We start from the raw sequence: 26,683 nt of genomic DNA, 5'->3' as shown, positions 1-26,683 counted from the left end.
TCCAACAGAGGACTGGATGCTGCAGCAATAGAGTAATCTGGTGTATACAGTTCCAACAGAGGACTGGATGCTGCAGCAATAGAGTCATCTGGTGTATACAGTTCCAACAGAGGATGCTGCAGCAATAGAGTAATCTGGTGTATACAGTTCCAACAGAGGATGCTGCAGCAATAGAGTGATCTGGTGAATACAGTTCCAACAGAGGACTAATGATTTGTGACTGAATTTTATGTTGTACGCTCTCTTCTTGCCAAGTGCAATGGGTCTTCACGGTTTTCATAATCAGTTCCTTCACAATTTTATAGCGTATCTGTTTATATATTGTATTACTGCCGTTATTTTGATTAAAATATGTTTCTTTTTTTGTAATAATTCTTTGTTATGTGCTATCATTTGGTATCTATCCGTTTTTCTTTTTTTTGTAAGCAACCACTGAATCAAAATTGATTTACGTACGTATCGTATCTGGCCAAATAAAAGTGATTCTGATGTTCTAGACTAGAGAACAGCTAATGCATTACATTAGGCACAGTGGTCTGGCACGGGAATGCTCTGTAATGAAACCCTATACTCAGCTCAGCTTTGTTAGTTCTATCAATGTGTTTTAGAGAAGAAAAACATGATTTCATGGGTCAATGTTACAGCATCAGGTAACATTTTGTTGCAAATCGAAGCAGTCGGGTGATGTCTAAAAGTGTTACTTTTCAGGATTCAAATAAAAAATCTGAATGTGTCACTTCGCGCCGCGTTTCGAGCTTGTGGATCTGCTACTTTTGATCCTTTTTTGTGATGCTGTATGATCAAGTATGGCACTAATTTCTGCCCCCGACAGCAACTCCTACACCATAAGTTAAGAGGTCTCTGCCCCCGACAGAAATAACAGCATAAGTTAAGAGGTCTCTGCCCCCGACAGCAACTCCTCGTGTCAGTCAAAAGATGTGTTCAACCCTGAACATTACACAACTGTGCAGAATTTTGTATTTATTTATTTATGTTAGACAGCCTACATACTGATCCGAAGTGCACGTGCGTGCGCTTATTACTCCTTTATCTGCTCAAAATGAGTCAAAAACCGGTCCCTGTTCTTACATTGCACGGACCAAAACAACTCTGCCGCACATCCTTCACTGCCTAGAGGGAAGACAGTGTGGTGGTGGTGGTGGGGGGGGGGGTCTGCACTTCCTGGTTGCCAAGGATCGAGGGATCTCTTCTTCTACTGTGGGGTTTCGGGCATTTGACTGGCACTGGCCTCACGATCCTGCCTAGTGTAACGGGGGGTAACGTGTTAAGTAATAAATGTAGTCAGTTACTTTCCACCACTGGTCTCCCGGAACTTCTCACACAAACCTGTGAAAAGTTCCATCACATCTTGGATCACATCCTATCCTAGCATCTGGGTCAAAATGAGTTAAAGGACCACCAGTTTGGTATGCATTAGAGATTAGACGGATGCAGTACTTAGTTTAGACAGTACTTGGTTTAGACTAGTCATTGGTTAGACCAGTCATTAGTCCTACAACTACAACCTATCTCAAACCCTCACCCTAAACCTAACCTCCCACAGGGCAGCACACCTAAACCTACCTCAGAGGTAACCAGATTAAGCCAGACTAAATCTAAATATAAGATTGAGAAACTTGTAGTACTTCTAGTAAGACTAAACCGTAATTGCCCAGACTCTTCTTCAACAAAGATGGCGAAAGCAAACATTCTTTGTTCGGTACTCATACAATAGTATGGTAAAAAACACTGAAGTCCTTAAACCAGAAACCTAACCTCCCACGGGGCAGCACACCTAAACCTGGGTGCAGTACTTAGTTTAGACAGTTTTTGGTTTAGACTAGTCATTGGTTAGACCAGTCATTAGTCCTACAACTACAACCTACCTCAAACCATCACCCTAAACCTAACCTTAACCCATGTCTAACCAATCACTAGTCTAAACTAAGTATGCACCTCCCTAAACCTAACCTTAGCCCATGTCTAACCAATGACTAGTCTAAACTAAGTGTGCACCCCGATTAGACCATGCCCATTTTGTTCCTAACTATCACTAATTTAGCTGGGGACCCCCTGGAAGCCTCTTAGAGACCCCACTTTGAGAACCACTGGTATAAGATACCAATATTCATGTAATACAAACAGACCACACCATAAACCCGACTAACGAAGATCTTTTTTTTTAAAATCGCAGTTAGGTTTGGGTGGAAAAAAATGTATCGGTGTGTCACAACAGCGGTTCCAACGGCTACATTAATTCAGCATTTTGGATGTGAGGACATAAAACACTCCATATCTCAAAGCCACTGTAAACACAGATGGAACGTTAAAATTCCGAGCTCACAAACTTACTGTACAATGAATCATTCATAAATCTCGCCAACACTCAACCTTTCCCCATGCTTCTATGGGAATGCTTTCACTAGCTTATGTGTTTGCTTTAGTTGCTATGTTTTTCCCAGTGAAGCGCGTCACAAATATAATTCATGACCTTTCGCGACCCCGCAGCGCAAATTAAAGAACGTATGAAAAGTGACGGACTTCCAGTTTAACCTGTGCTTTGACATTCTTCTCTTTACAATATCAACATCATAGAGGTTTCTTCCACATTATGCTCGTTCGGTAACAGAATATGACTTTGCATCAAAACATTACCACTCGAGGTTCCCAAAAATAAATACATAACTTAAACGACACAAAGTAGAAAAATAAGCAAGAGAACGTTTCAGCTAGTTTACTTGTGCACCCACTAGTCACAACAACACATAATAAAAACCTCAGTGTTCATTTATCTATTTGCAACTCACAGAGTATACAAATGGAATCACATGGATCCGTAAGGGTCCATTTGTATACTCTCTGAATTAATGGTGCTGTAAGCTAAATAGATTTTGTTTAAAAACATTTTTCTAAAGGGTAAAGCTCCATACTCCAATAACAATGATTGCTATGGATGGTTTGTTCAGTAACACAGGTCACCCTGTCTCTCCAGCTCTTTAGTATAAAAATAAAATACACGTTTATGTGGGACAGATCAGAAAGAGATAAGTTATCAGCTTAAAATGTATAATATTCCAGTTCCAATTGTGCTTGCTCATTTATACGTTTCATCACTTCCAATTGCGCTTGTTGACCTTGTGTTCTGCATGGATCCTCTCCTTCTGATTGGATGAAACTAAACCTCTGGAGAGATGGGCAGATGCCGCAGATCGACCCGTTATTGAAGAAACACTCAACGATTCCTATGGGAATGTAGAGCTGTGTATGTTATGTTATGTTATGTTAGGCACCTGCAAATGAACACTCGTGACTTTTCAGTGTAGGGGTCAGTGGACTAGCATGTTGGGCAGGAAACGTGTACAGTAGCACCCTCGAAGAATACTGTACCTTACAGTCTCTGTTGGATTTTTGGCTGCAGAGGGAGACTACATTTAGAGTGGAGGCTCTCGGCCAGGGAGCTCGTTTGGCAGCAGCCATTGTGAACTTTTGCCCAGTCAAAGTGCTCATTACTAAAGGAGTCCATACAGAAGGGTAAAGAGGACTACATTTTTAACTCCTTGCTTGCACACCATTGAGACATTATAGGCAATGGCAGTAGTAAAAAAGGAGAACAAGGCAGCTTAATTACACAGGCAGTGGGGTTCATTTTGGGTTGGCTTACCCGGGGCAACAAGTGTTCTGTACTGTAACAGGGCTACGCGTCGATACACTTACAAATCCCCCGCCGCAAGTTCGGGCCGTGTACTCAAAAGTGCAGTTGACAAAATAAGAGAACCTTCTTCAGTGCTCTATAGGTTTGCATAACCGTGTGAGAGCCTGTTCACATTATAGTACTACGTCCCAGTTGTGAGTTGGTTTTAACCCATTCTGAACGGGAACCCCTTTTGGAAAAATAGCAGATCTACAAGCTCATAGCTTGTAGGTCTGCTATTTTTGAAAAATCGACTGACATAGAAACATAGCTTTTTCAGAAAACTGTCAGGATGTAGAAGACATTTTTAGAATCTGATCTCAGGTCAAAATGGGTTAATTTGACGCCAACACCCCCCCCCCCCCCATCCCCACTGACGTGAACCCCAAAGCATCTCACACATTAACGCCGGGCCCACTGTGGTACTGAGTCATACTGGACATCAACCCACTGTGGTAATGAGTCATACTGGACATCAACCCACTGTGGTACTGAGTCATACTGGACATCAACAGAACAGACGTGATTGGCTGATTGCACACGAGCCCAGAACCTGTAGCAGGTTTAAAGGGAAAGAGGACTAAAGTGGTGGATACAGTGTAACGAAATTCACACGCACGCACATGCACGCACACATGCGCGCACACGCACACGCACACGCACACACACACACACACACACACACACACACACACACACACGCCGAAAGTGGAGCAATTCACTGGCCTGTAAAGGAATCAGATTTTCAGAGAGGTTCACACAATGATGCCATCACAAAGGTATAACATCAATAGATTTGCTCCTGTAACAATTTGGGGGAACATTTACGATAAGATCTTATCATCCAGCTATAGTTTTTTTTTGGGGGGGGAACATAAAATAAGATCTTATCATCTAGCTATGGGTTTTTGGGTGGACATATGATAAGGTAAGATCGTACCATCCGGTTATAGGGTTTTGTTATATTTGACAAAGAGCAATCCGTGTGTTTCCTCACCGTCACTACCCACTAACACACAGGGCTCTGCATGAATCCTCTTCTGATTGGATGAAATCCAACCAGAGGTTTGCCCTGGTTGGCCAGCGTCGCAGGACGGAAGGAGGAAAAGTCTTATTGTCCGACTTCTAGACGAGCATGTGGATCTCGTTGTACTCGTCCCGACCATCTTCGTCGAAGTTGGGAGAGTCCTCGTCGCAATCCAACTGTGAACACAGACATCACCATGATTATCATCTTCAGTAAAAGTATCAATACTGCAATGTAGAAATACTCTACAAGTGCAAGTTCAGGATTCAAAAAAAGTTTTCAAATGTATAACAAATCTTTGCAAATAGCTGATCTACAAGCTCACAAACAAAAACGTGAAAATATGTCAAAACAGCTCAACTCAACATTTTTGGTGGTGGTGGCAGAAGTTTCTGTTTCTACAATGGGAGGCCTGTGGAGGCTAGCAACAGAGGTGAAAAATAGGTACCAATAATATTTTTAAATCAAATCTTGTGTATCTCGTGGATGGCGATGGCCCAGATGGTAATAATTTCCTCCAGATATCTCGTGGATGGCTTGGATTGAGTTAAGTATCCCGCGGCTGTTTGCTGTATTAGAGGATTGTGGGCAACGTTCCCAAGAACGTACGTGTGGCGTGCCTGGAATGCTGGCATTGTGAGCCAACCCCGACCAAACCAAACCTTACCGCCTGCAGCTCGCGTTCCTCGAAGATCCTGGAGAGCACGAGGCGGCGGAGCGGTACGGTCATGATGAGGATGAAGGGGAAGGCCAGCGACGCCACCGTGGACTTCACCACCCACAGCGCCACGATGCAGAGCAGCTGGATGATGGTGAACATGTTCATACGCCATGTCTTCACCTGCACAGGGGGCCGAGAGAGAGAGACAGAGAGAGAGGGTGAGAGAGCGTCAGAGGGAGAGAGAGAGAGAGAGACAGAGAGAGGGTGAGAGAGCGTCAGAGAGAGAGAGAGAGAGAGACAGAGAGAGAGGGTGAGAGAGCATCAGAGGGAGAGGGAGAGAGAGAGAGACAGAGAGAGCGTCAGAGGGGGAGAGAGAGAGAGAGAGAGAGAGAGAGAGGGTGAGAGATCGTCAGAAGGAGAGAGAGGGGGAGAGAGAGAGAGAGAGAGAGAGAGAGAGAGAGACATGCCACAATCCTGGATTACAGTGCTTCTCGACCTGTGGGCGGGGCCAACTGGTGTGCTGTGAGGATATGGCAAGTGGGCCTACAAATAATTGACAAAACACTAAGATATAAAAAATAGTATAAAAAAGCATTTAAAAGGTTGACAAAGATGTTTTCATTGTGATACAGATAAATCGATTGATTGATTGATCATCCTACTATAAATGCGCCACGTCTCTGCGTGCGTATGTGCGTGTGTGTGTGTACGGTTGTAATGCACGTAACTCGCGAACCGTTTGACCACGAACCGTTTGACCCACGCTTCTCCAGAACCACCACAAAAGGCTCTGCTCAGGCTCTGCCAGTGGGCCTAATGAGGCCAACTCCTTTCACCTGGGCCAGGCTCTGCCAGTGGGCCTAATGAGGCCAACTCCTTTCACCTGGGCCAGGCTCTGCCAGTGGGCCTAATGAGGCCAACTCCTTTCACCTGGGCCAGGCTCTGCCAGTGGGCCTAATGAGGCCAACTCCTTTCAGCTGTGCAATGTCCAGCCTCTGCCTCAGCTAATTGAGGCTCAACCAATCAGGCTCTGCCAGTGGGCTGAAAATGCACATGGCCAGGTCCACCCATCTGTCTTCTTAAATGGTCAGATGGGTGGGCCCTGAACACATTTAGGACGCACAAACACATCACACATGTAAAACATATTAGACACTAGAGTGCAGAGTTCTTCCCCTGTACAAACTTTTGCATGTTTGAAGCTCCATCTAGTGGAGGAAGCGTGTATTAAAACACTTAATTATGAAGACTATGAGAAGAACATACCTGATCATGTATTTACAGTGTTTCATTATAACGGTCAATAAACTGTATCGCATGTAACTAATTATCTAATGCTCTCTCTAATTCATGTTTTGTAAAGAAATGAACATGACCAAATTGCCAGTGTTATTATCCATGTGTACCTCCAAGAGTGTACAGTCTCAAAGAGTTAACGATGCAAGCCTAAACTTTTTTATAATTTCATGCTGCAAGTTTCAGGCCGTACTACTTTTTCCATTCATCAAAAAAGGATTAGATAGAATAATCACTAAGAAAACAATTAATGGTTGCAGTCAGTGGTGTTTTGATCGCTACACAGGGCGTTCCCACAGTACTCTTTCACGCACACGCATGCACAGGCATGGTAATCTAGAACGCATGTCCCCCTCGAATCATGAGGCAAGTAAATGGGAACCGCAAATGGCTTCTTTAAATAACAGCTTTACGAGTGAGTGTCCAAATGCATTCTCACACCTCGCATACACGGTAAAGCAACACAGCATTTGTGGCTTCAGTAGCGCTGCTGCCAGTATCCTATCTGCATGCAACAGTGCTTCAACCATCATCTAAGCAGCAGAGGGAAATACTCGTTCAAAGCAAACGTTTAGTTTCAGCTCCTATAGTTCAAGTTGGGTGACAGAGTGGCATTCCGACACACCGCCATTCCAACTACGTGGTTTCCGCGTGCGGTATAGGGTTAGGGTTAGGGACATGGTTACTAGTAATGCGGTGAGAATGACGATGCGTCGGAATAGCGGGCTTTGGCATGCCGGTGTGTAACCAATTCAAGGCATTCCTTGAGAAGATTTACAAAGACTAAAACTAAGCTAAAAACTAGTCATTTCCTATGCAAACATGAATCCCACTACTAATTTATTTATACACCAGTAAACCTAATAAGTAAAATTAATATTAATCACACATACATACACGTGATGTAGTGGAGTAGAAGTAAAAGTACTGGAAATTGCAAATACCGGTACTCAAGTAAAGTACAAATACCTCAACATTTTACTTAAGTATGTACTTACCACTGAAAATCACCATTACACTCCACTGGGTTCCAGTCCTAGTTGGAAGGCAACCGAATCTGTCAAAACCTTGCTGCGTTTATAGTCTTGCTCAAGGACACTTCGACACTAACTCTGGGGGAGCCCGGGATCGAACCATCCAGCTGCTCTACCGGCCACTCTAGTCCCTGAGCCACTGCATGCCTGCCGCCCCTGTGGTGCTTGGTTTTAGTTACCTTGGTGACGTAGATGTGGTCCGGGTGGTGCTTGGCGGGCGTGACCATGAGCGTGATGCGCTCGTACAGCTGGATGCCGGTTAGCGACGTCACGCCCATGTAGAGGAAGATGCCGAAGAGCACGGCCAGCGGGATGAGACGCAGCATGTCCGTCATCACTATGGACATGCCTGGTGTCATCGTGGGGGGGGCAAGAGGAGGAGTCAGTCATACGCTTTCATTTCAGTGTACTCTCACATTTCATACTTAACCCATTTACAGTAGACCTGAGGAGGATTCTAAAAAAAAGTCTATGTTTCTATGTCAGTGGTGCTCAACCTTTTTCATGTCAAGGACCACCAGAATGATCTGTATTTGTCCGCAGACCCCCATCTGGAAATATGTTGTTCCAGGGACCCCCCAGAAGCAAAGGTTTGAGTTAAAAGCGTTCACTGTGACAGAAAATATATTCAAAGATTTGCGCCACATTTTCGAGATTGTTCAAAAATAGCAGATGTACAAGCCCATAGCGCGGCACAAAAGTAAAAGTACAAAAGTATTGGCATCAGAATGTACTTAATGAACCAAAAGTAGAAAGTACTCATTATGCAGAATGTCCAATTTCACAAGTTGTCAAATGTATAAAATCTTTTGAAAATAGCAGATCTACAAGCATGTAGATCGGCTATTTTCAAGTGGCTGAAATGTATATATACATGTAGGGCTGAAGTGGTTAACGCATGTTTTTTAATATAATAATAATCTGTATCTAACAAATAAACTAGAAACTAATGCCACTCATTTTGATCATTATACCATCTAATGTCATTAATATACCTTAAGTCTAGAATGGGGATTTTTCTAGTATGGCTTCCTGATTTACAGCTGTGGTTCTCAACCTTTTCAGGTCGTGACCAACATTTGAACTGGGATCGAGTCACACCCTGATAAGCACTTGGGAATTGTAGTAGTTGAGGAGTTCAATTTAGTTTGACTCGGTTCCACATTGTGGAAATAGCAGATCAAGCTCTACAAGCTTGTAGTACAATTTTCCCCTCTTTCTTATACCAATTGACAATTGGCCAATGTTTTGACCAGTTTTTATAGTATAGTTTGTTGATTACTTTTGATGCAGTAATATTCGTTTTTATTTTGTATTAAGCAGCTCTTAGAAGCCCTTAAATTGTCACTTCTACTGCCCCCTGGGGGTCCCGACCCACAGGTTGAGAACCGCTGATACAAGCACCTCCCCCTCCTTCCTTCTCTATTGCTCCTCCGACTCTTACCCACGAGCACGGCGACCATCAGGCCGGTCACCCGCTGCTCCTTCACCTCCTGGATCATGGGCTTCTCGCCGGGCGCCGTGGCCTTGCTCATGACGGTGAGGGCGTTGACGTGCGTGACGGAGCGCACCGTGGCGGCCGTGAGCCATGGCAGGCCCAGCAGCGGGCAGATGGCGCCCAGTGTGACGATCAACAGCAGGTCCAGGTGGAAGCCCGAGCCTTTGACCAGACGCCGCTCCTTCTTGCTGACGATCAGCCTGTGGGCCGGGAAGGGCTCGACATGAATGGCTTAACACAATTACAATCTCAGCCAAATGATGAGATTCTCGGCATTAGGTATTATTAGCCCGCCTGTGCCAGATGACGGGAATCTCGTCATTCTTTGATTTCTATTAATCTAGAATTAATACTCTTATATTTACTGTATTTTGGCTCGAATAAATCTAAACTACACAAAGACCAAAATATTATTTGAATTTCTTTAATTTAATTAAAATGAAATGTTGTCAAACAGAAATTTTAATCAAATCTATGTTTATCTACGTTTCAAATGTATTAAAAACACTTAACACTTAACAAAATATTAGTCAAAACATCGGTAATCAGTTTAGGACCGGGCTCTTATCTTTCTAAATCTAAATAATATGTGGATGAAGTAGGATGTTTTCACAGGTGAACAAAGTACTTGTTAAGAGATTCTAATAGCTCTCATAACATCCATTATGACTATGATGACAGATAAATTACGATAACAATATATATATTTCCCCAACGTCACAAACAACCAAACCGCTTAACACTCGATGTGGGTACACGTACGCATCCAGTGTTGAACGTTAAACCCATCCACTGTGCCAGAGGTGGAAAAAGTACTCGCATGTTTTACTTAAGTAAAAGTATCAATACTGCAATGTAGACTTAGGGGTGACTCACACGGTCGCAACAGATTGATGTATGCTTGTTGTATGAGATGTATGCTTGTTGTAAGCTCTCAATGCATTTCCAATGGGAGTCACATGGTTTGACACAACCTTTGTGTTGTATGAGGGGGAGGGGGGCAGTCGAAACACAGCCGAAAGCCATACAACAGCTTGTAGTCCAAAATGTTGTATCAAACCATGTGACTTCCATTGGAAATGCATTGGGGCGGCCATGACACTTACAACATTCATACAACAAGCATGCATCAATGTTTTAAAGGTGTGAGTGAGGCCATACTCCGTTACAAGTAAAAGTCCGGAATTCAAAATGTACTTGAGTAAAAGTACAAAAGTATTGATATCAAAATATACTTTAAGTTACAAAAATAGAGAGTACTCACTTGTGAGCTTGTAGATTGCCTATTTTCATATAGTCAAAATGTATATTGGGCTGAAGTTACTGTATGTTCTGTAATAATAATCTAAATCTACACTTATTTGAAAACTAAAGTTTTCAAAAAAATGTGTACATTCTGTACAACATTTGCCTCTGAGATGTAGTGGAGTAGAAGTAAAAGTACTGGAAATCGGAAATATTCAAGTAAAGTACAAACACCTCAAAACTTGTCACGTTCCACCACTGCACATGTGCACAGTGCTGGAATGGCGATTTCAACACAGATCAATGTTGTTTGTTTACATCAACCTCCGATGTGCTTTGATATACTGAATCTTGCCTTGGGGATTTCGCCATTTCTGATGACAGACAGAGTTGACACCATGTGTGCTATCTCTTTCTCCAGGAATGTATTGCCATCTGTTTGGGGTTGTAGTCCCTCAGAGAGCGATAACAGACGTTTGTAACTCCTAACCTCCTCAGATTTCATCAAAACTGTCCATGGTACGTTGCCGGCAGATATGGGGCAAAAAGTCAAATAATGGCCGATGTATTGGCCACACTGAAATATCTGACTGGCTGTCGATTAGATTTATTCAAGCCACAGGATGGGTGTATCTTTTTGAAAAGCCTTATAAATCCTGACCTAAAGTTTCATATAATATTTATTCAAAAATTACAAAAATCTTATGCTGCTATCAAGAACCCTAAAAGGGGTTCCCGCCCTGAACGGGTAAAACACCAAAAGGGGTTCCCGCCATGAACGGGTAAAACACCAAAAGGGGTTCCCATCCTGAACGGGTAAAACACCAAAAGGGGTTCCCGCCATGAACGGGTAAAACACCAAAAGGGGTTCCCGCCATGAACGGGTAAAACACCAAAAGGGGTTCCCGCCATGAACGGGTAAAACACCAAAAGGGGTTCCCGCCATGAACGGGTAAAACACCAAAAGGGGTTCCCGCCATGAACGGGTAAAACACCAAAAGGGGTTCCCGCCATGAACGGGTAAAACACCAAAAGGCGTTCCCGTCCTGAGAGGCACAGAAAACAACATCAACAACATCCAAAAGATGGTACGTACGAGGTGATCTGGGTTTCCATGAAGATGAGGATGAAGACGAGGAGGGCGGGCACGACGGACGCCCCCATCATCCAGGCGGGAAAAGGCTGCTTGTCACCAAACGGACTGATAAACCAGCCTCTCTTGTCAGGAGACGTGACAGAAAAACCCGATGGCACATTGAGTTTCTAGAAGAAAAAAATAATAATATTAATAATAACATTAAGACAACACAAAAAATACCTGATACGATGACACAACAGTGCCTGCTAAGAAATACATGCAGAAAAGTCTGTTTTAATGCAATGTCAATTTTAGATTGATGTGTATGTGTTTTATAAACATGCATTAACATAACTTAGTTATTGTATTCAAAGGACCAAGTATTTTAGTAGTTATAGTACCTGTGTGTAGGTCTCTGGAAAGGACCAGTCCACCAGTACTGAGAATAATATTGAGATGGGGATGCCAAAATCACCAATGATTCGCCTGGCCTGTAGGGAGGAGAGCAACAAAACACTCTAATTAAGACCCGAGACCAGATTCTACAAAATGACAGTTTTCTGAAAACCCTATGTTTCTATGTCAGTGGTGCTCAGACTCGCCAACTGCAACCAAATGGACCCTTGTGGCGGGTCTGTAACTCTGAGAGTGTATAAAATGGAACCAAATTCATTGGTATTACATTACATTACATTACAGTCATTTAGCAGACGCTTTTATCCAAAGCGACTTACAATAAGTGTATTCAACATAGGTAGGGAACAAAAACTACTAATCACCAGAAGTCTTTAGTGCATTTTCTGCAAAACAAGCAACCAAGAGTATACCTAGCGCTAAGGTAAAAGTGCAATATATCAGCTACCTATTTCCTTAAACAGATGAGACAAAATAGCTAAATCAAATGAGCATGAGCTATAACAATTAAGTGTATCGACTAAACAAGATCCAATAAACAATACAACAATAGAAAACAAGCGTTCGTACAACTAGTTAACAACAAGTAGGTCAGGCAGAGAGGAAGGGTAGTGTTTCCTGAAGAGGTGGGTTTTCAACCTGCGGCGAAATATGGGCAGGTATACACATTCACTGTCACGTGACAGACAACGGAATGTTACGTGTGGCTATTCCCCACAGAATGTGGGTATACTATAATGTATACACCAAATCCACAACGGTGATATCATACATACAGTAACAAGCTACTCACTTCCTCATTGACAGGACCCATGTGACCCATGTGTATGATTACGTGTCAGGCCTGACGGAGATGGATGGAGGAGCACTCGTTTTGTATTTCTCAACAGTCCTGAACTCTTCCCCACCGACTAATGCATGAAAATGTAGTGAGGCTCTGATCGGTGTTAGGCCAGTGACATCCCATACCGACTTGTTGTGAAGTTGTGTGGCCTGCCTCAAATCTGGATTGAGAGAGTGCTACACTGCTACAGTATGTCTAAAAGCCACATTCAGTTCTAAAACACAACATTATAATGCTTTGGAGATATGCAGAGCACAAGAAACAACCAGGACTTTCGTGGGGAAAATATATATTAACCAAACAAAATATGTTTTAGGGGGAGCTGGTCTTTAAAAATACAATAAGTTAAAATCTTGCTCAGCTAATGCTTTGCGCGGGATCGCCTCACAGGGCTCAAGTCCTCAGTCCCATCCGATTTTCATACTGATACGGCGGGAATCGGTTTATATGAGCCAATGTCGCCAACATGGTACATGCAAGAGCGTCCTTGGTATCAGCATCGCACATACAATTCACAATAGCAGATGCTCTTAATCCAGAGCGATTTACAGTAAACACAAACAACACATGGTAATACATCAAATACATAGAAATAGTCATCAAGGAACATAAGCAAGCTAAGAACCTAACATCCGTCTAACAGTAGAATATCTGTACAATGAGTGTGACATATGTTCAGCCTTTGCATATGCCTGTAAGGTCGTCGAGCATCGAAATATGACGTGTTGAGTGAAAATGTGTTGGAATCAGCGGTGAGAAGTAATCTTCTCAATCCAAAACTGATGGTCACGTGGCAGACAACCAATCACGCGTTTAAACAAAGGCAGGTTTGTTTTGCTGCTTCAAAAGTAACGCAACCTCTCAACACACTTCGCCGTTGCCATTCCCCACTCGTCACATGGCCTTGAACGTACTGTACGCACCAAATGGGCATGGGAAACTGTGGGGGCGACTTCACCTTTAAACTAAAAACAGGGCGTTTACTTCCTCTTCAAAGACAAAAGCACAACATTTTATTGACAGTTGGATGGAGAGCCACAGACGTCATCCAATAATATAATAATGCTCTTCTTCCAAAGAAAGAAAATCAGTTATTTCTCTGCTGGAATAAATGGCCAGAATTTGGCGCTCTCGCACCATTTTATCTGGGTTTGATTCCCACTATAGGAAAGTCAAAGAACTGGACAATTTTAATGACAATGAGTCATTATACTTTCAACATAGTCTTATAAAAAAAAATAATAATAAAAAAAAATAAAAGCATAAAATGGATCGCAGAGTTCATGTTGCCAGCCTGTCTATGACATGTATACTCTATGACTGAATTTGGGCAACGTTTCATATCCGAGACCCTTCGAGTTCCATTATCAAATTAAAGTCAATCAATCAATATTTAAAAAAAAGAATATATAAAACATGGGAAAAACATTGTACTAAGTCTGTCTTCTGTTTGTTATTCTTCTCTCCCTCTCTCTCTCTCGCTCTCATTCTCATTATAGGGAAAATATTTCACAATTTTTGAAAAAACGTTATCAACAAATCACAAAATGAGTAGATCTACAAGTACAACCTCACATTCACTACGGTGTGACCTTGTAGATCTGCAAATGTTGAGAAAGGTTGAATAGGGCTTATGTGGTTAACACATTTTGGGCGGGAACCCCTTTTGGTGTTAGCATTATGTTATGCTTTAGTTTAGCTATTGAAAAATAGCAGATCTACAAGCTCATAGCGCGCCACCGAGTGGCGCGCTATGAGCTTGTAGGTCTGCTATTTTTGAAAAATCGAAGAACGACTGACATAGAAACATAGCTTTTTCAGAAAACTGTCTGGATTTAGAAGACATTTTTAGAATCTGATCTCAGGTCAAAATGGGTTAATAGCTTTGAGGAGCCCCTTCATCCTTTATGTATTAAATATGGGACACACACGACATACACAGTCAGACATGGAGAGATTCAGCGAATTAATAGATATAACGTTATATAATCTACATCATTCCACCTTAATTATTCCCATGGGTGCGGCGGACATCCATCGTGAAATAAAGTTTAGTTTAGTTGGGAGTCGCACTATAGCAAAATTACCTTTCCGCCCAGGAATCTACTGTTTCTGAACTTTCGGAGGAAGAAGGCTACGAAGAAAGTTCCCAGCATGAGCACCAGAGATAGTAGAGCAGTGTTGGGCTGGTTGAGCACTTCGGTCGGTCGTCCCCCTCCAGGGTTGGCTGTGTTTGGGCCAAATGGAGAAGATGTGGTGGTAGGGTAGGTTGCCATTAGCGGATGCTCCTGAAAGACCTGGGAAACAAATACAATATTGCTGATTAACTGCTTCAGCCCATTTTTACCGTAAAGTAATTTTAAGGCAATAAAGTATTTCTGATTCTGAAAAGTGCTAACAAGAGCTTGCGACATCAACAGTGTTGATTTCGTTGACTAAAACTAAAACTATGATGAAATATGTTTGTCGACTACCTGTTTTCACTGACGAAAACTAAATAAAAACGAAATGAAAACTAAGCTATGATGACTGAAACTAAGACTAAAGATATTGACAATTTTGTCAACAAATACAAACTAGACTAAAACTAGACTATATACATTTCAACTAAAAGTAATTTCAGATGACTAAAAACTAAATGACATTTTAGTCAAAAGACTAAAACTAAATCAAAAGTTGCTGTCAAAATCAATTTGGAGACAAATAACTACAATGAATCCATGATTTCTTCTACATACGTGTACACATTTTCCACCTGACCGCAACGACATGCTGCCGCTCGGCTACCTTGCTGAGTTTGGAGAACGTCTCATAGATGAAGATGAGGGAGATGAGGAAGGCGAAGATCTCCTGCGTGAACGGCGAGATGTAGCGGACCAGGAAGCTGCCCTCCGCCGCCACAATCACCAGGACAATGATGATGAGCCAGAAACCAATCCACACCCGACCGGTGAGGTACTCGAAACCCTGCGCTTGACAAAACTGAAGGGAGCAAAATGGGGGAGGGGCGGTTGGTTGCTAAATGAAAAATCTGAAGTGATTCACAATTCTTTTATAATTTGAGTGCCCAAAATAGGGACGACAGCCATCGCTAAAAGAAGACTGCCCTTGGCAGAATTGGTCTGGCAGTTGTGATTGGATTTCACTCCCTCCAAAGTAGTGAGGGACCAATCAGGAATGCAAATTACATACTTTGTTTTTGTTTTTACATAAATGCAGATTCCACACAGAGATTCCAGACTAATATCTACGCAGTGAGATAAGTCTGGCCATGCCAAAAAAATGTACTGTACTGGCAGCGGTGGCCGAACGGTTTGCGGAACGGTCTTGATACCGGAAGGTCGCCAGTTCGTATCCCCGGACCGGCACGTTAAAATTACCACCGCTGAAGTGCCCTTGAGCAAGGCATTGAACCACTACCATGAAATGTTCTATGAGCAGGGCCTGGCTGTAAACAAGTATCTGATGCTTAGTCCAGTTACCCTGGGTAAATATAGTAACTTTGCTTTGCTTTGCTTTGCTTACACCTTCCAAGGCAGATCAGGTCACCTTCAAGTCATTCAAAATGCAGTTACCAATGTTTCAATAATGTGACAGAAGTGGTATACAATTATAATTTGCCTGTAATTCTGTTCGGGCACCTTGTAAAACGCCTCTTCAAACACCAACAGCGGTCCCGAGAAGCCGATAATCAGGAGGGGCTGTCCGGCTAGCAGCGAGAATATAACGCCCAGAGTTGCTGTGGAAATGATCAGCTCAGATACTCCCATCATGCCTTCTGTTTTCTCCCCTGTACAGATTAGAAAGGAGTGATTTGGAACACTTTTAAACCATTTTATATACATTTTATACAGTGGTGGAAAGGGTTGGGCTGTACTTGAGCAAAAGTGCTCTTTTGTACACATTTGTACTTTTACTTCTACTTCACTACATCTCAGAGGCAAATATGTTTTACTCTGCTTATTCCACTGCTGACAAAACAATACTGTACTCGTGCTGTACATACTGTACTGTACTGTACTGTACTGTACTGTACAAGCTATCCTCCCTGGCATCTGTGCGTGCGTGCGTGCGTGGCTGCAGTGACAACAGTGACACTTGGTGGTCAACAAACGCTATTTCTGTACTCAGACATTCATATGGTATTCGGACGGACACAGAGACAGACACACATTGCTGTCTATAGGAGTGGCTAGCACCACTAAAAAAAACAAAAAACAAAAAAACATACCCAGCAGCCCTCCGAACGTAATGGTGGGCGATAGCGCGGCGAAATAGATGAAGATGATGGCAGCGATGCACTGCATGTCCATTGCGTCCTTGAGGTCACTGACGTAGCGCGGGTACCGCCGGCGGATGTCGTGGATCAGGCCTCCGAACGGGATGCCGGAGCGCTTCAATGGGTCCACTTCCTGGTCCGCCTCTTCTTGGTCCTCGAGTGTCATCTCTGCCGATTGGTTGTAGAGTGCTTTAGATTAAGGCTGAAACTATCCATTATTTTATTTATTTTTTAATACCAACAAATCGATAAAACACTTAAAGGGGAATACCACTCATTTTCAACATTTTACTATTTCATTAATATATCTTAGAGTTGAATAATGAAAAAGTCCCCCCATTCTGTGTTGCCTAGAACTGGAGGTCTGAAAAGAAATCTGTAACATTATGAAGCACATCTTTATGACATCATCAAGATGTACTTCATAATGTTAGATTTCTTTCACATTTTTTATTATTAACAACTATAAGGTATATTTATGACATAGTAAAATGTTGAAAATGAGTGGTATTCCCCTTTAAGACCTATTTTATACTTTGTCGCATTGGCATGTTCTCAATATTGTTGTATTGTACACTGAGTTTAAGAGTTAAGTGGTTAATCAGACAAATCGATTGAATGATTAGAATGTTTCCGTGTTGATTTATTGATATATAAGAAATTGAAAACAATAATAGTAATTAACATCTTCTCGATTATTTGATTAACCTACATGAACAAGATTAGGATAAAGCATATTGGTTCCAAATATTCATTTCAATATGATTTTGGTTAATTCCCCAGCACTACAGCAAAGTAGTAAGTACCTTTGCTCTCCAGATCTACTCCAGGTAGGATGGACTGTTGTCTCTTGAGTTCCCTATCCTTCCTGTTAGTCATCATCTGCTTCTGGAAGTCCACCACGGTTTTCAGAAGGTCTTTACCCTCGATGTCAGAGGGAGGGATGACAATGCTGAAGTCCAGGAACTCGTTGATGCCATTCAGGAGGTCCTGTCTGTCGTCAGCAAAGTAGGCCACCTCATGGAAGTTCTGGAGGAGAGAGTAGGTGGGAGGTGAGCACTAATCAAGTCATAGAGATCCAATGGATGGTCACGCAAGGATATTTTTCCAAAACAGTGGATTAACAGTAAATAACATCGGTGAAACATTCATTGTGTAGCATGCATTCTGAGCCAGTATAGTAAGAATATTGACTTTCTTTTAAGATAAAATGTCTTCTAGCAAATGCAATACGCTATCTAACTGTAATACATTTTAAATAGGGATGTCCCGATACACTGTTTTCGTTCCCAGTCCGATCCCGATACCACCATTTCTGTGTTAGCCGATACCAATACCGAATACCGATACCAGTGTTGTGATCTCGATATGACCCGATATGATAAATAAGGGCTGATACAGATACTTTTCAGATACCGATACAGTATCGAGACATCTCTCATTTTAAACTATATATATATTGACTTTTTTATTTTATTATAAGCAATATGACACGGATTTATGGTTATGTTTTTCTTTAAAAAAAAACTTTAAAAAAAACTTCCAAATACATTTTGGAAATCCAAATCTCCAAACAATCAATGAATGCTGCCTCCGAGCCGGAGGAGGGATGTATATACTGTACCTTGTCTGACATGAGTGTGGAGAATGAGCGTCCGATCTCGTGGTAGTCCACGTTGGCCTGGCTCGGTCCCAGCAGGACGAAGATGAAGCGGACAGGCACGGGAACCTCCAGCACCGACTCCAGAAGCACCGCCTCGTTCAACCGCACAAAGGCCATGGCCGGCTGCTCCAGGAACTCCATTTGGCCTAGTGACATTTACAATTACAGTGGTGGAACAAGTGCTCACATTTTGTACTTCTGTAGGAAAAGTATCAATACTGCAATATAGAAATACTTTGTTACAAGGACAAGTCTGGAATTCGAAATGAACTTGAGTGAAAGTGCAAAAGTATTTATTGGCATCAAAATGTACTTAAAGTATCAAAAGCAAAAGTACTCATTATGCAGAATGTCCCATTTCAAAAATTCAAATGTTTAAAAATCATTTGAAAATAGCAGATCTGCATGCTCAATGTGTCGCATCGCGATGCATTGTGAGCTTGTAGATCGGCTATTTTGAAATGGGCAAAATGTATATAGGTCTGAAGTAGTTAAATGCACGTTTTGTAATAATAATCAAAATCTACAAAGTAACTAAAGTTTTCAAATAATTGTAGTGGAGTAAAAGTACAATATTTGCCTCTGAGATAGAAGAGAAGTAAAAGTAAAAGAAGTAAAAGTATTGAAACTCAAATGCCTCAAACTTGTAATTAAGTACAGTACTTGAGTAAATTGACTTAATTACATCAAACATTGACGCAAAGTGTATTTGATCCCATAAGAGATGGATGTAAGTAGCAAACAAACGCATAATGTATGTAAAGTCAAGACTGACAAAGATAATACAAAACTGCGTCTTTCGAAATAGCAATGAATAAGCCTTCTATGTATGGATGAAACTCGACTCCAACAGCATCAGATCTTACCGACTAACACAACAGCGGCTTCAGCATCTTTTGGAATTTTGGCTAGCAGTTTCAGGGATCGGACTGCAGCTGGATGGCTGTCAGTGGGCAGGGGGTGGAGAGATTTCTAAGAGGAGACAGAGCACACAAAGCTAGAATTGAACAGAGAATTTTGTTTTTCCATGGGATGTTTTTAATTTGCCAACATCTCAAGCCATGGAGAACATTAACCATTCACAGTTAATGCATCAAGAAGTTTTAACTAGGAGCACCTGTAGGCTGATTGGAACATAATCCAGTGCATGTGGGTAGAACGAGACGCTGCTTTTTCTGAATTCAAGCGCTACCTATGCCATGCTGTGACCTCACAGAGGAGTGATTCAAAGTACAGTGTCAGCGCCACAGGCCCCAAATCAGGCGTTTACTCTAAATCTGGCTCAAATCGATCCTCGCCGGTGATTATCGTGAGTATAAAGCAAACCACAAACTGGTAAGAGGCAGCTCAGATATATTGCTTTTATCCGAGTCCATTGAGCGAGATGGGTGCAATTATCCAAATGGCCTCTTGTCAAAAGTATCTCTGTCATTTACATTATTGCACGAGGAGGAACCCCTCGAAAAGGAGTTGCTGCAACTTATCCTCTATTAACTAATTTGCCGCCATGACCGCCTTCTGGTGGCTGAATTGTGCACTCAAAGACCGCCAACCATCCATCTCTAGGCGGGCGCCGCTGTTTAAGAAAATCTTTTCATGGACATCCCACCCAGCACACACCAGTCTTCATCCATATGTTTATGCATTCATTCATCAATCACTCCATAAGCGTTGATTATGACTGCCTTGCAGGCTATCTCTCATTAACATGGCATCAGTCACAGCAGTCCGACAGCGGATTGCCTACATAATGAATTGCATTTTTATAGCGCTTTTCCAAGTGCTCAAAGCGCTTTACAATGGTTCATTCATTCATACATTGGGAGGTGAAGCGGCGAACAGTCGACGCCAGCGTCCTCACTTCCCACATTCAGACACCAATTCGAACCGCCGACCCAGGGATCATTGGACGACCTGCTCTACCTCCTGAGCCACAGCCGCCCTAACATGCACTGGCACAGCACACTGCTGTTTCTTTCCAGTGTGCTGTGCGTGCGTGGACATTATAGGCAGCGAGGGGGAAACTCTTTTATTGTTGGATTTCCACATGTTTGTTTGGTCGTATTCCAGTTGTTTATGTCGTAAAATCGGGAGTTCTCATGCTCGATAATATTTAAGGGGCGTATTATTTAAATGACGGTCGGACGCTCCAAACAAAAATACGCTGGGATCAGCTGTATAGGATCACTTGAGAAATGTGACGTTGACGTGGGCATACGCCAAAACCCACGCTTGAATTTAAGGCAGAATATTACAGTCCATTGATAACAGGCTCTCACAGCATTTCCCCGCCCCCTTTCCACGCTCCCTTTTGGAGCTAATGGTGTTATTTTTTCTGCGGTACATAGACTTCCATGTTAAAAGAGGTATTTTCACAAGCCACAAACTACCGTTTTGTAAAGGTAAGGTTTATTCTACTTATTTGAGTTGTTATACCATTGTGTTTTCTTCATATTATTATCGGTCTTTGACATTTTAAGTTTTTAACATTAGGAAATGTACTTAGATTCTCCAGAGAAAAAAAGTGTAAATGCCTAATGTTAAATAACACCACTAGCTACCGGAAGGGGGTGTGGAAAGGGGGCTGTGAGATAGGCCTACTGCGGTTTACGTCATAAATGCTAAACAAACATTGTAATATCCTCAGACTTGGCTGGAAAACGATTCACCTCATAAGTGCTCTAAACATTAAACATCACACCTGTGTGAAGTGAGGGGCCCTCTTATCATCACACATCAATTTTCCTCAATTTTCCGTCCTCACTTTTAATCCCATAGACGTGGCCACCATATGACGTAATATTCAAAAGCCAATAAGGACAAAAACAAAAGTGTGAACTCACAAACAAGCTGGTAAACACATCCTGCTTGGGGTCGTAATTTGGCGGGCCCTTGTCATGGTGCTCGTCCTGGTCCTCGCCCACCACAGGCAGCACGGTGTCCTGGACGTGGTTGTGCTGGTGGTTGAAGCTGCCTTGGAGACTGCTGGACGAGTGGTGGCGGTGGAAGTGGTGGAGGTGTTTCTGGTCGCTCAGGTGGCTGAGAGAAAGGGTTCGGGGGAGGGTTATACCAGGGTCTAATTCAACATGTGAAAAGGGGAATTTGACTTTTGTTTTCACGTTGTTTGATTGAATATTATGAATTTGATCAGACACCCACCCACCCCCCATAAGCGTAAGCTCATTCAACGTCAAACTCCATGTTTAATGACTCGGAAAACACCCGTCCCAGCGTTTGGCAATTGATATTGTCCTTCTAACGAATGGGGAGACGTCTATTTTCCGATTAGTTATATTGTATTATGTTAATATTTTCTGTAATGTAGTGTTGCATGCTTGCTTGAAATCCTTCCTGAGTCTGAAATAAAAAAATAATTGAATAACCAAAAGAAGGTCTCCCCATTATCAGCTGACAGGATGGTTTAGAATATAAAAAAAGCTGTTGCAATCTTCATTTGAGTGCATCTGAGATCAAAGCAAAAACAAGACGTTTGTTATTCCACTTCTTGCCACTTGGAATGAGGCTATAAGGCTTCAGGCGATTGGGAGCTAATTGCTGTCTCCCACTGTGGAAAGTCTGCTTACATCCAATGGTAAGAAAACCCAAATCAGCCTTAATGGGACACCCCTTTTGCAACCAGATAATATTTGAATGATGTTTAGGACACAAGAAACACTTTCCTGTGGTTTTTATGTGCATGTGCAATATGTGTTTCTAGATATTTTAGACGCCATGTTCATAACCAACAATTGTCATGAAACTGTGGTCTCATTTCCTTCCTGGACTACATGCTGTCTCAGTCAGACAGCCCACGTGGGGTGTCTCCCAACCACAAATTCACCAAAGCATTATGGTCATTGTAGGAATTCAACAATCCAGTCAGGTCCTAAACAAACACACAGACTTCATTATTTTTCTGGCAATAGAGTGCAAATTTCAAATTGTGCTATACTGTAATGTACTACAAATACTACTAACATTGAGTGATTGCAGTTTCTTCCAGTCGTGAAATGGCCCTTTAACCCATCTGCTGCCTCCTGCTGGACGCAGAGCCAACTGCAGACTGCCGAGCCATTTGTAATGTAACACACGCTGGACTCACATCCTATTTGGGCGGCCATCTTAGATGCTAAATAAAATAGTCCCCAGACAGACAATCATAAGATGCATTGTGCGCATTTAACGATTTTAGTTGTTGTCCCCCTTCCCCTTAAAGGGAAACAGAGATACGCTAGTGCGTCACCAACCAAGCCCATATATACGGCTTCATCGCAGCAGCTTGCGCTCCAACAGTGACATCATCACCGTGCTCATTAGGCCCACGCGGTCCAATAACGCTCCGTCCGAGTAGGACACGACTGCGCCCCCGAAAACAAAGGAACGAGGTGTGACACTGGAGTGAATTGTGCTCCAGGAGTATCCAGAGGATCTTTAAAGAGCCCCGGGTAACCGATGAGCTAAATTCTAACAGTGCCTCAATGTATTTCTTTCCACATCATAAATTTCACATCTTGGAGCGGCCCAGGCTAATTAGGGGAGTGTTTTTTTGTTTTTTCCCCCCATGGAACCAGCTGGTGACACGGCATTATGAGAAGCGGAAAGGCTGCTGAGGACGGGATGTGCACTGCACTGCGCACGGCGGCTCAGTGCTGTCTCGTTGTCTGTGTGTGTGTGACTGTGTGTGTGCGTGTGTGTGCCGGTATCGCACACCAAAAATAGCAGATCTACAATCGTGACATGCTATTATGAGCTTGTTGTTGATCGGCTATGTTCGGTGTATGATTGGCTGAGAGAGAGAGAGAGAGAGAGAGAGAGAGAGAGAGAGAGAGAGAGAGAGAGAGAGAGAGAGAGAGAGAGAGAGAGAGAGAGAGAACAAGAGGGAGAGAACAAGAGGGAGAGAGATAGGATAGACACCAAAGAAAATCCAGCCAGATGCCAGTCAGTCAGTCAGTCTCAGTCAGTCAGTCAGACAGACAGGCAGACAGACTGGTGTGAATTCGCACCTGGCACAACTTCACACTTTAGCAAATCCCCCCATCTTCCTTTGTCAATGACAATGTTTGGGCAATCCACTGCCACTGTAGTGCCAATGGCAGGTTCTTTGAACATTAGAAATGTCACATCTGTATTGTGTATGTATGTTTGCAAGCCAGTAGCAGGGACAGAAATGCAGCATTTTGGGATTTTTATACTCATATTTACACTCAGGACTTTGCAGTGTGCCAGTGTTGACACATAATGACAAGGCCCGGTACATTTCAAAGGTGTCATTAAAGCACATTATGGGGACATCCGAAAGGGCAAATATCACGCAACGAAAAACGTATAAACACACCACGACGTTAGTCATGTGCTATTAAGTGGCATCATATAACCTATCGATTCAATGCAATTCATTAAAGTTCTGCCAAGCAGCAGCAGTTTCCATGCACTAACGCTGTTTAGCAGTCAAAACTTGATGTATCATTCTGTTTTTACTAAGCTACACCCAGAGAGAGAGAGAGAGAGAGAGAGAGAGAGAGAGAGCGAGGGAGGGGGGGGGGGACTGTTGTTTTAGCAGTGCTGCCGTGTGAAAGGGTTTGAGAACAAGTGAGATTTGTGCAGCGATCAAAAAAACTGGTTGCACATCATTGCTGTGAGGCAGAAACCTTGTATATCCATGTTTCAACTTCTCTTTTAACAAATGAATGCTCTACATCATCGTACAAGCATGTTGTACATATATACAATAATGTACAACCTCACAACATGCTGCATGTCCTAGGCTTGTAGATCATCTTTGGGAGTGAAATATTTGATCAAGGAAAAATCGCTAACAAGGGTTTGTAATAATAATAATAATGAATTTTATTTGTATTGCACTTTTCATTCAAAGGGAATCCCAGAGTGCTACATTTGTGACTAAAATAGTAACTACATTGGATCCTTCGGAACACAGGTTCTTCATTTTCCAGAAGAGTAATGGTATTGACCATGGTTTACGTGTGCGTGCGTGCGTGCGTGCGTGCGTGCGTGCGTGCGTGCGTGCGTGCGTGCGTGCGTGCGTGCGTGCGTGCGTGCGTGCATGCATCAATGGCATGCGTGCATGTGTAGCACACATACACCAACTTGAGTACACGTGACACCAACAGAAAATCATAACCAGTCATAATCCTGCAAAACCCTGATAATGATTTTGGCCAGGGCCAATAATATCTCACATAAAACACTAGCTTAGGTGCGAGACGTGACGTATCGCATAATTAACACAAATCCCCAAAAAGAGCTAATGGGAGCCGACAGCACCAGGCATGCCCTGCAGCTCTCCTTCTCCAAGTCTGACAGCAGTGGTGGAAAAAGTAAGATGTTTTACTTAAGTAAAAGTAGCAATGCTGCAATGTAGAAATACTCTGTTACAAGTAAACGTCCAGAATTCAAAATGTACTTGAGTAAAAGTAAAACATTAATAACATCTTCTTTTGAAAATAGCAGATCTACAAGCCCACAATGTGTCGCATCGGCTATTTTTGAATGGCCGAAATAGGTTTTGTAATAATAATCAAAATCTACAAAGTACCTATAAATAAAGTTTTCAAATAAATGTAGCGGAGTAAAAGTACAATAGTTGCTTCTGAGATGTAGTGGAGTAGAAGTAAAAGTACTGGTAAATGGAAATACTCAAGTAAAGTACAAATACCTCAAAATTGTACTCAAGTACAGCAGTAGTAGTAAATGTACTTAGTTACTTTCCACCACTGCCGTTTCGTTACGCAACCGTCCAAAACCGAGTGCCTCTGTGCAGCTCGTGCTCTTGGCAAGCGTGGTTCTGTTTAGCCTGGCAGGGCAACGTCAACGCCATTCAATAAGAGGTGGGGACTTTTGGTAGTCGATCGCCAGAGAGGGGGACGAGATGTCACGTAATCTGCTGCCACTCGCTTCTGTTTTGATCACAGGGTTTTCTGCGTGTGTGGAGGATAGGACTGTGTGAGATGTTTGGCAAAATGTTTAGGAGTAATATAAACATGTTTTTTTGTTTGTTTTTTGCAACAATTTTCTTCATTTTGTTGAGGAAATGCAGAGCCAGATCACTCATAGCATCTCTGAGGATAGAATTCTGGATGAGAAGGACATGTGCAGCATTTTGAATGAAACGGGCCACTCCTGAAAACTTTGGAAGGCAATGTTAGCCAATCAGTATAGAATCTGAGAAATCCAACAGACTCGTCTTGATCCAAAACGTATCGAGTGCCTCTGTGCAGCTCGTGCTCTTGGCCAGCGTGGTTCTGTTTAGCCTGGCAGGGCAACGTCAACGCCATTCAATAAGAGGTGGGGACTTTTGGTAGTCGATGGCCAGAGAGGGGGACGAGATGTCACGTAATCTGCTGCCACTCGCTTCTGTTTTGATCACAGGGTTTTCTGCGTGTGTGGAAAGATGGCCCTTCCACCGACATCTCCTCGATGCAAGCCTCGATAGATTACCTTGATTAACCCATTTTGACCTGCGATCAGATTCTAAAAATGTCTTCTACATCCTGACAGTTTTCTGAAAAAGCTATGATTCTATGTCGTTCTTCGATTTTTCAAAAATAGCAGACCTACAAGCTCGTAGTGCGCCACTCGGTGGCGCGCTATGAGCTTGTAGATCTGCTATTTTTCAATAGCTAAAGCATAACATAATGCTAACACCAAAATGGGTTAACAGAACTTCCCGCCCAAAATGGGTTAACACAGATTTGTGAAGAGAGAAATCTAAACTGTGTCACTGCCTTCCAGTGCTGAGCCTTCACGCACAACAGATGACAGATGTCTGAAGCGCTTCCATAAATCCTGTTGCAAAGCTAGAGCACGGCACACAGGGCTCTTAGCGTGCTTTCCTTTGCCTTTGGGGCGGTGTAATCATCCACAGCTGGAAGAATACAATCAACAAAACAGCCCAAAAGTACGCATATTGCCTTCCCCGGCTACTCCCTCTGG

General features: G+C 42.6%; 1 protein-coding gene across 4 annotated transcripts in view; it reads right to left on the bottom strand.

The window, feature by feature from the left end:
* Positions 1–4,122: 4,122 nt before the first annotated feature.
* The window catches only part of slc4a3 (solute carrier family 4 member 3), a 60,288-nt gene continuing 37,727 nt past the window's right edge, over positions 4,123–26,683 (bottom strand). For all 4 annotated transcript variants that reach the window (XM_079517403.1, XM_079517404.1, XM_079517405.1 and 1 more), the window contains 14 exons: positions 21,574–21,769; positions 19,597–19,702; positions 18,692–18,876; positions 17,874–18,096; positions 17,020–17,235; positions 16,430–16,578; positions 15,576–15,770; positions 14,876–15,085; positions 11,932–12,021; positions 11,549–11,715; positions 9,154–9,407; positions 7,889–8,058; positions 5,386–5,559; positions 4,123–4,894 (listed from right to left, as the gene is read on the bottom strand). In XM_079517403.1, coding sequence (XP_079373529.1) covers positions 4,817–4,894; positions 5,386–5,559; positions 7,889–8,058; positions 9,154–9,407; positions 11,549–11,715; positions 11,932–12,021; positions 14,876–15,085; positions 15,576–15,770; positions 16,430–16,578; positions 17,020–17,235; positions 17,874–18,096; positions 18,692–18,876; positions 19,597–19,702; positions 21,574–21,769 — 2,413 coding nt within the window. In that variant the 3' untranslated portion in view covers positions 4,123–4,816. The remainder of the gene's footprint in view (positions 4,895–5,385; positions 5,560–7,888; positions 8,059–9,153; positions 9,408–11,548; positions 11,716–11,931; positions 12,022–14,875; positions 15,086–15,575; positions 15,771–16,429; positions 16,579–17,019; positions 17,236–17,873; positions 18,097–18,691; positions 18,877–19,596; positions 19,703–21,573; positions 21,770–26,683) is intronic.

This window comes from Electrona antarctica (assembly GCF_951216825.1).
Source record: "Electrona antarctica genome assembly, chromosome: 13".
Taxonomy (NCBI): domain Eukaryota; kingdom Metazoa; phylum Chordata; class Actinopteri; order Myctophiformes; family Myctophidae; genus Electrona; species Electrona antarctica.
Note: the sequence above shows the minus strand (reverse complement) of the source record. Positions and strands in the feature narration are given on the sequence as shown.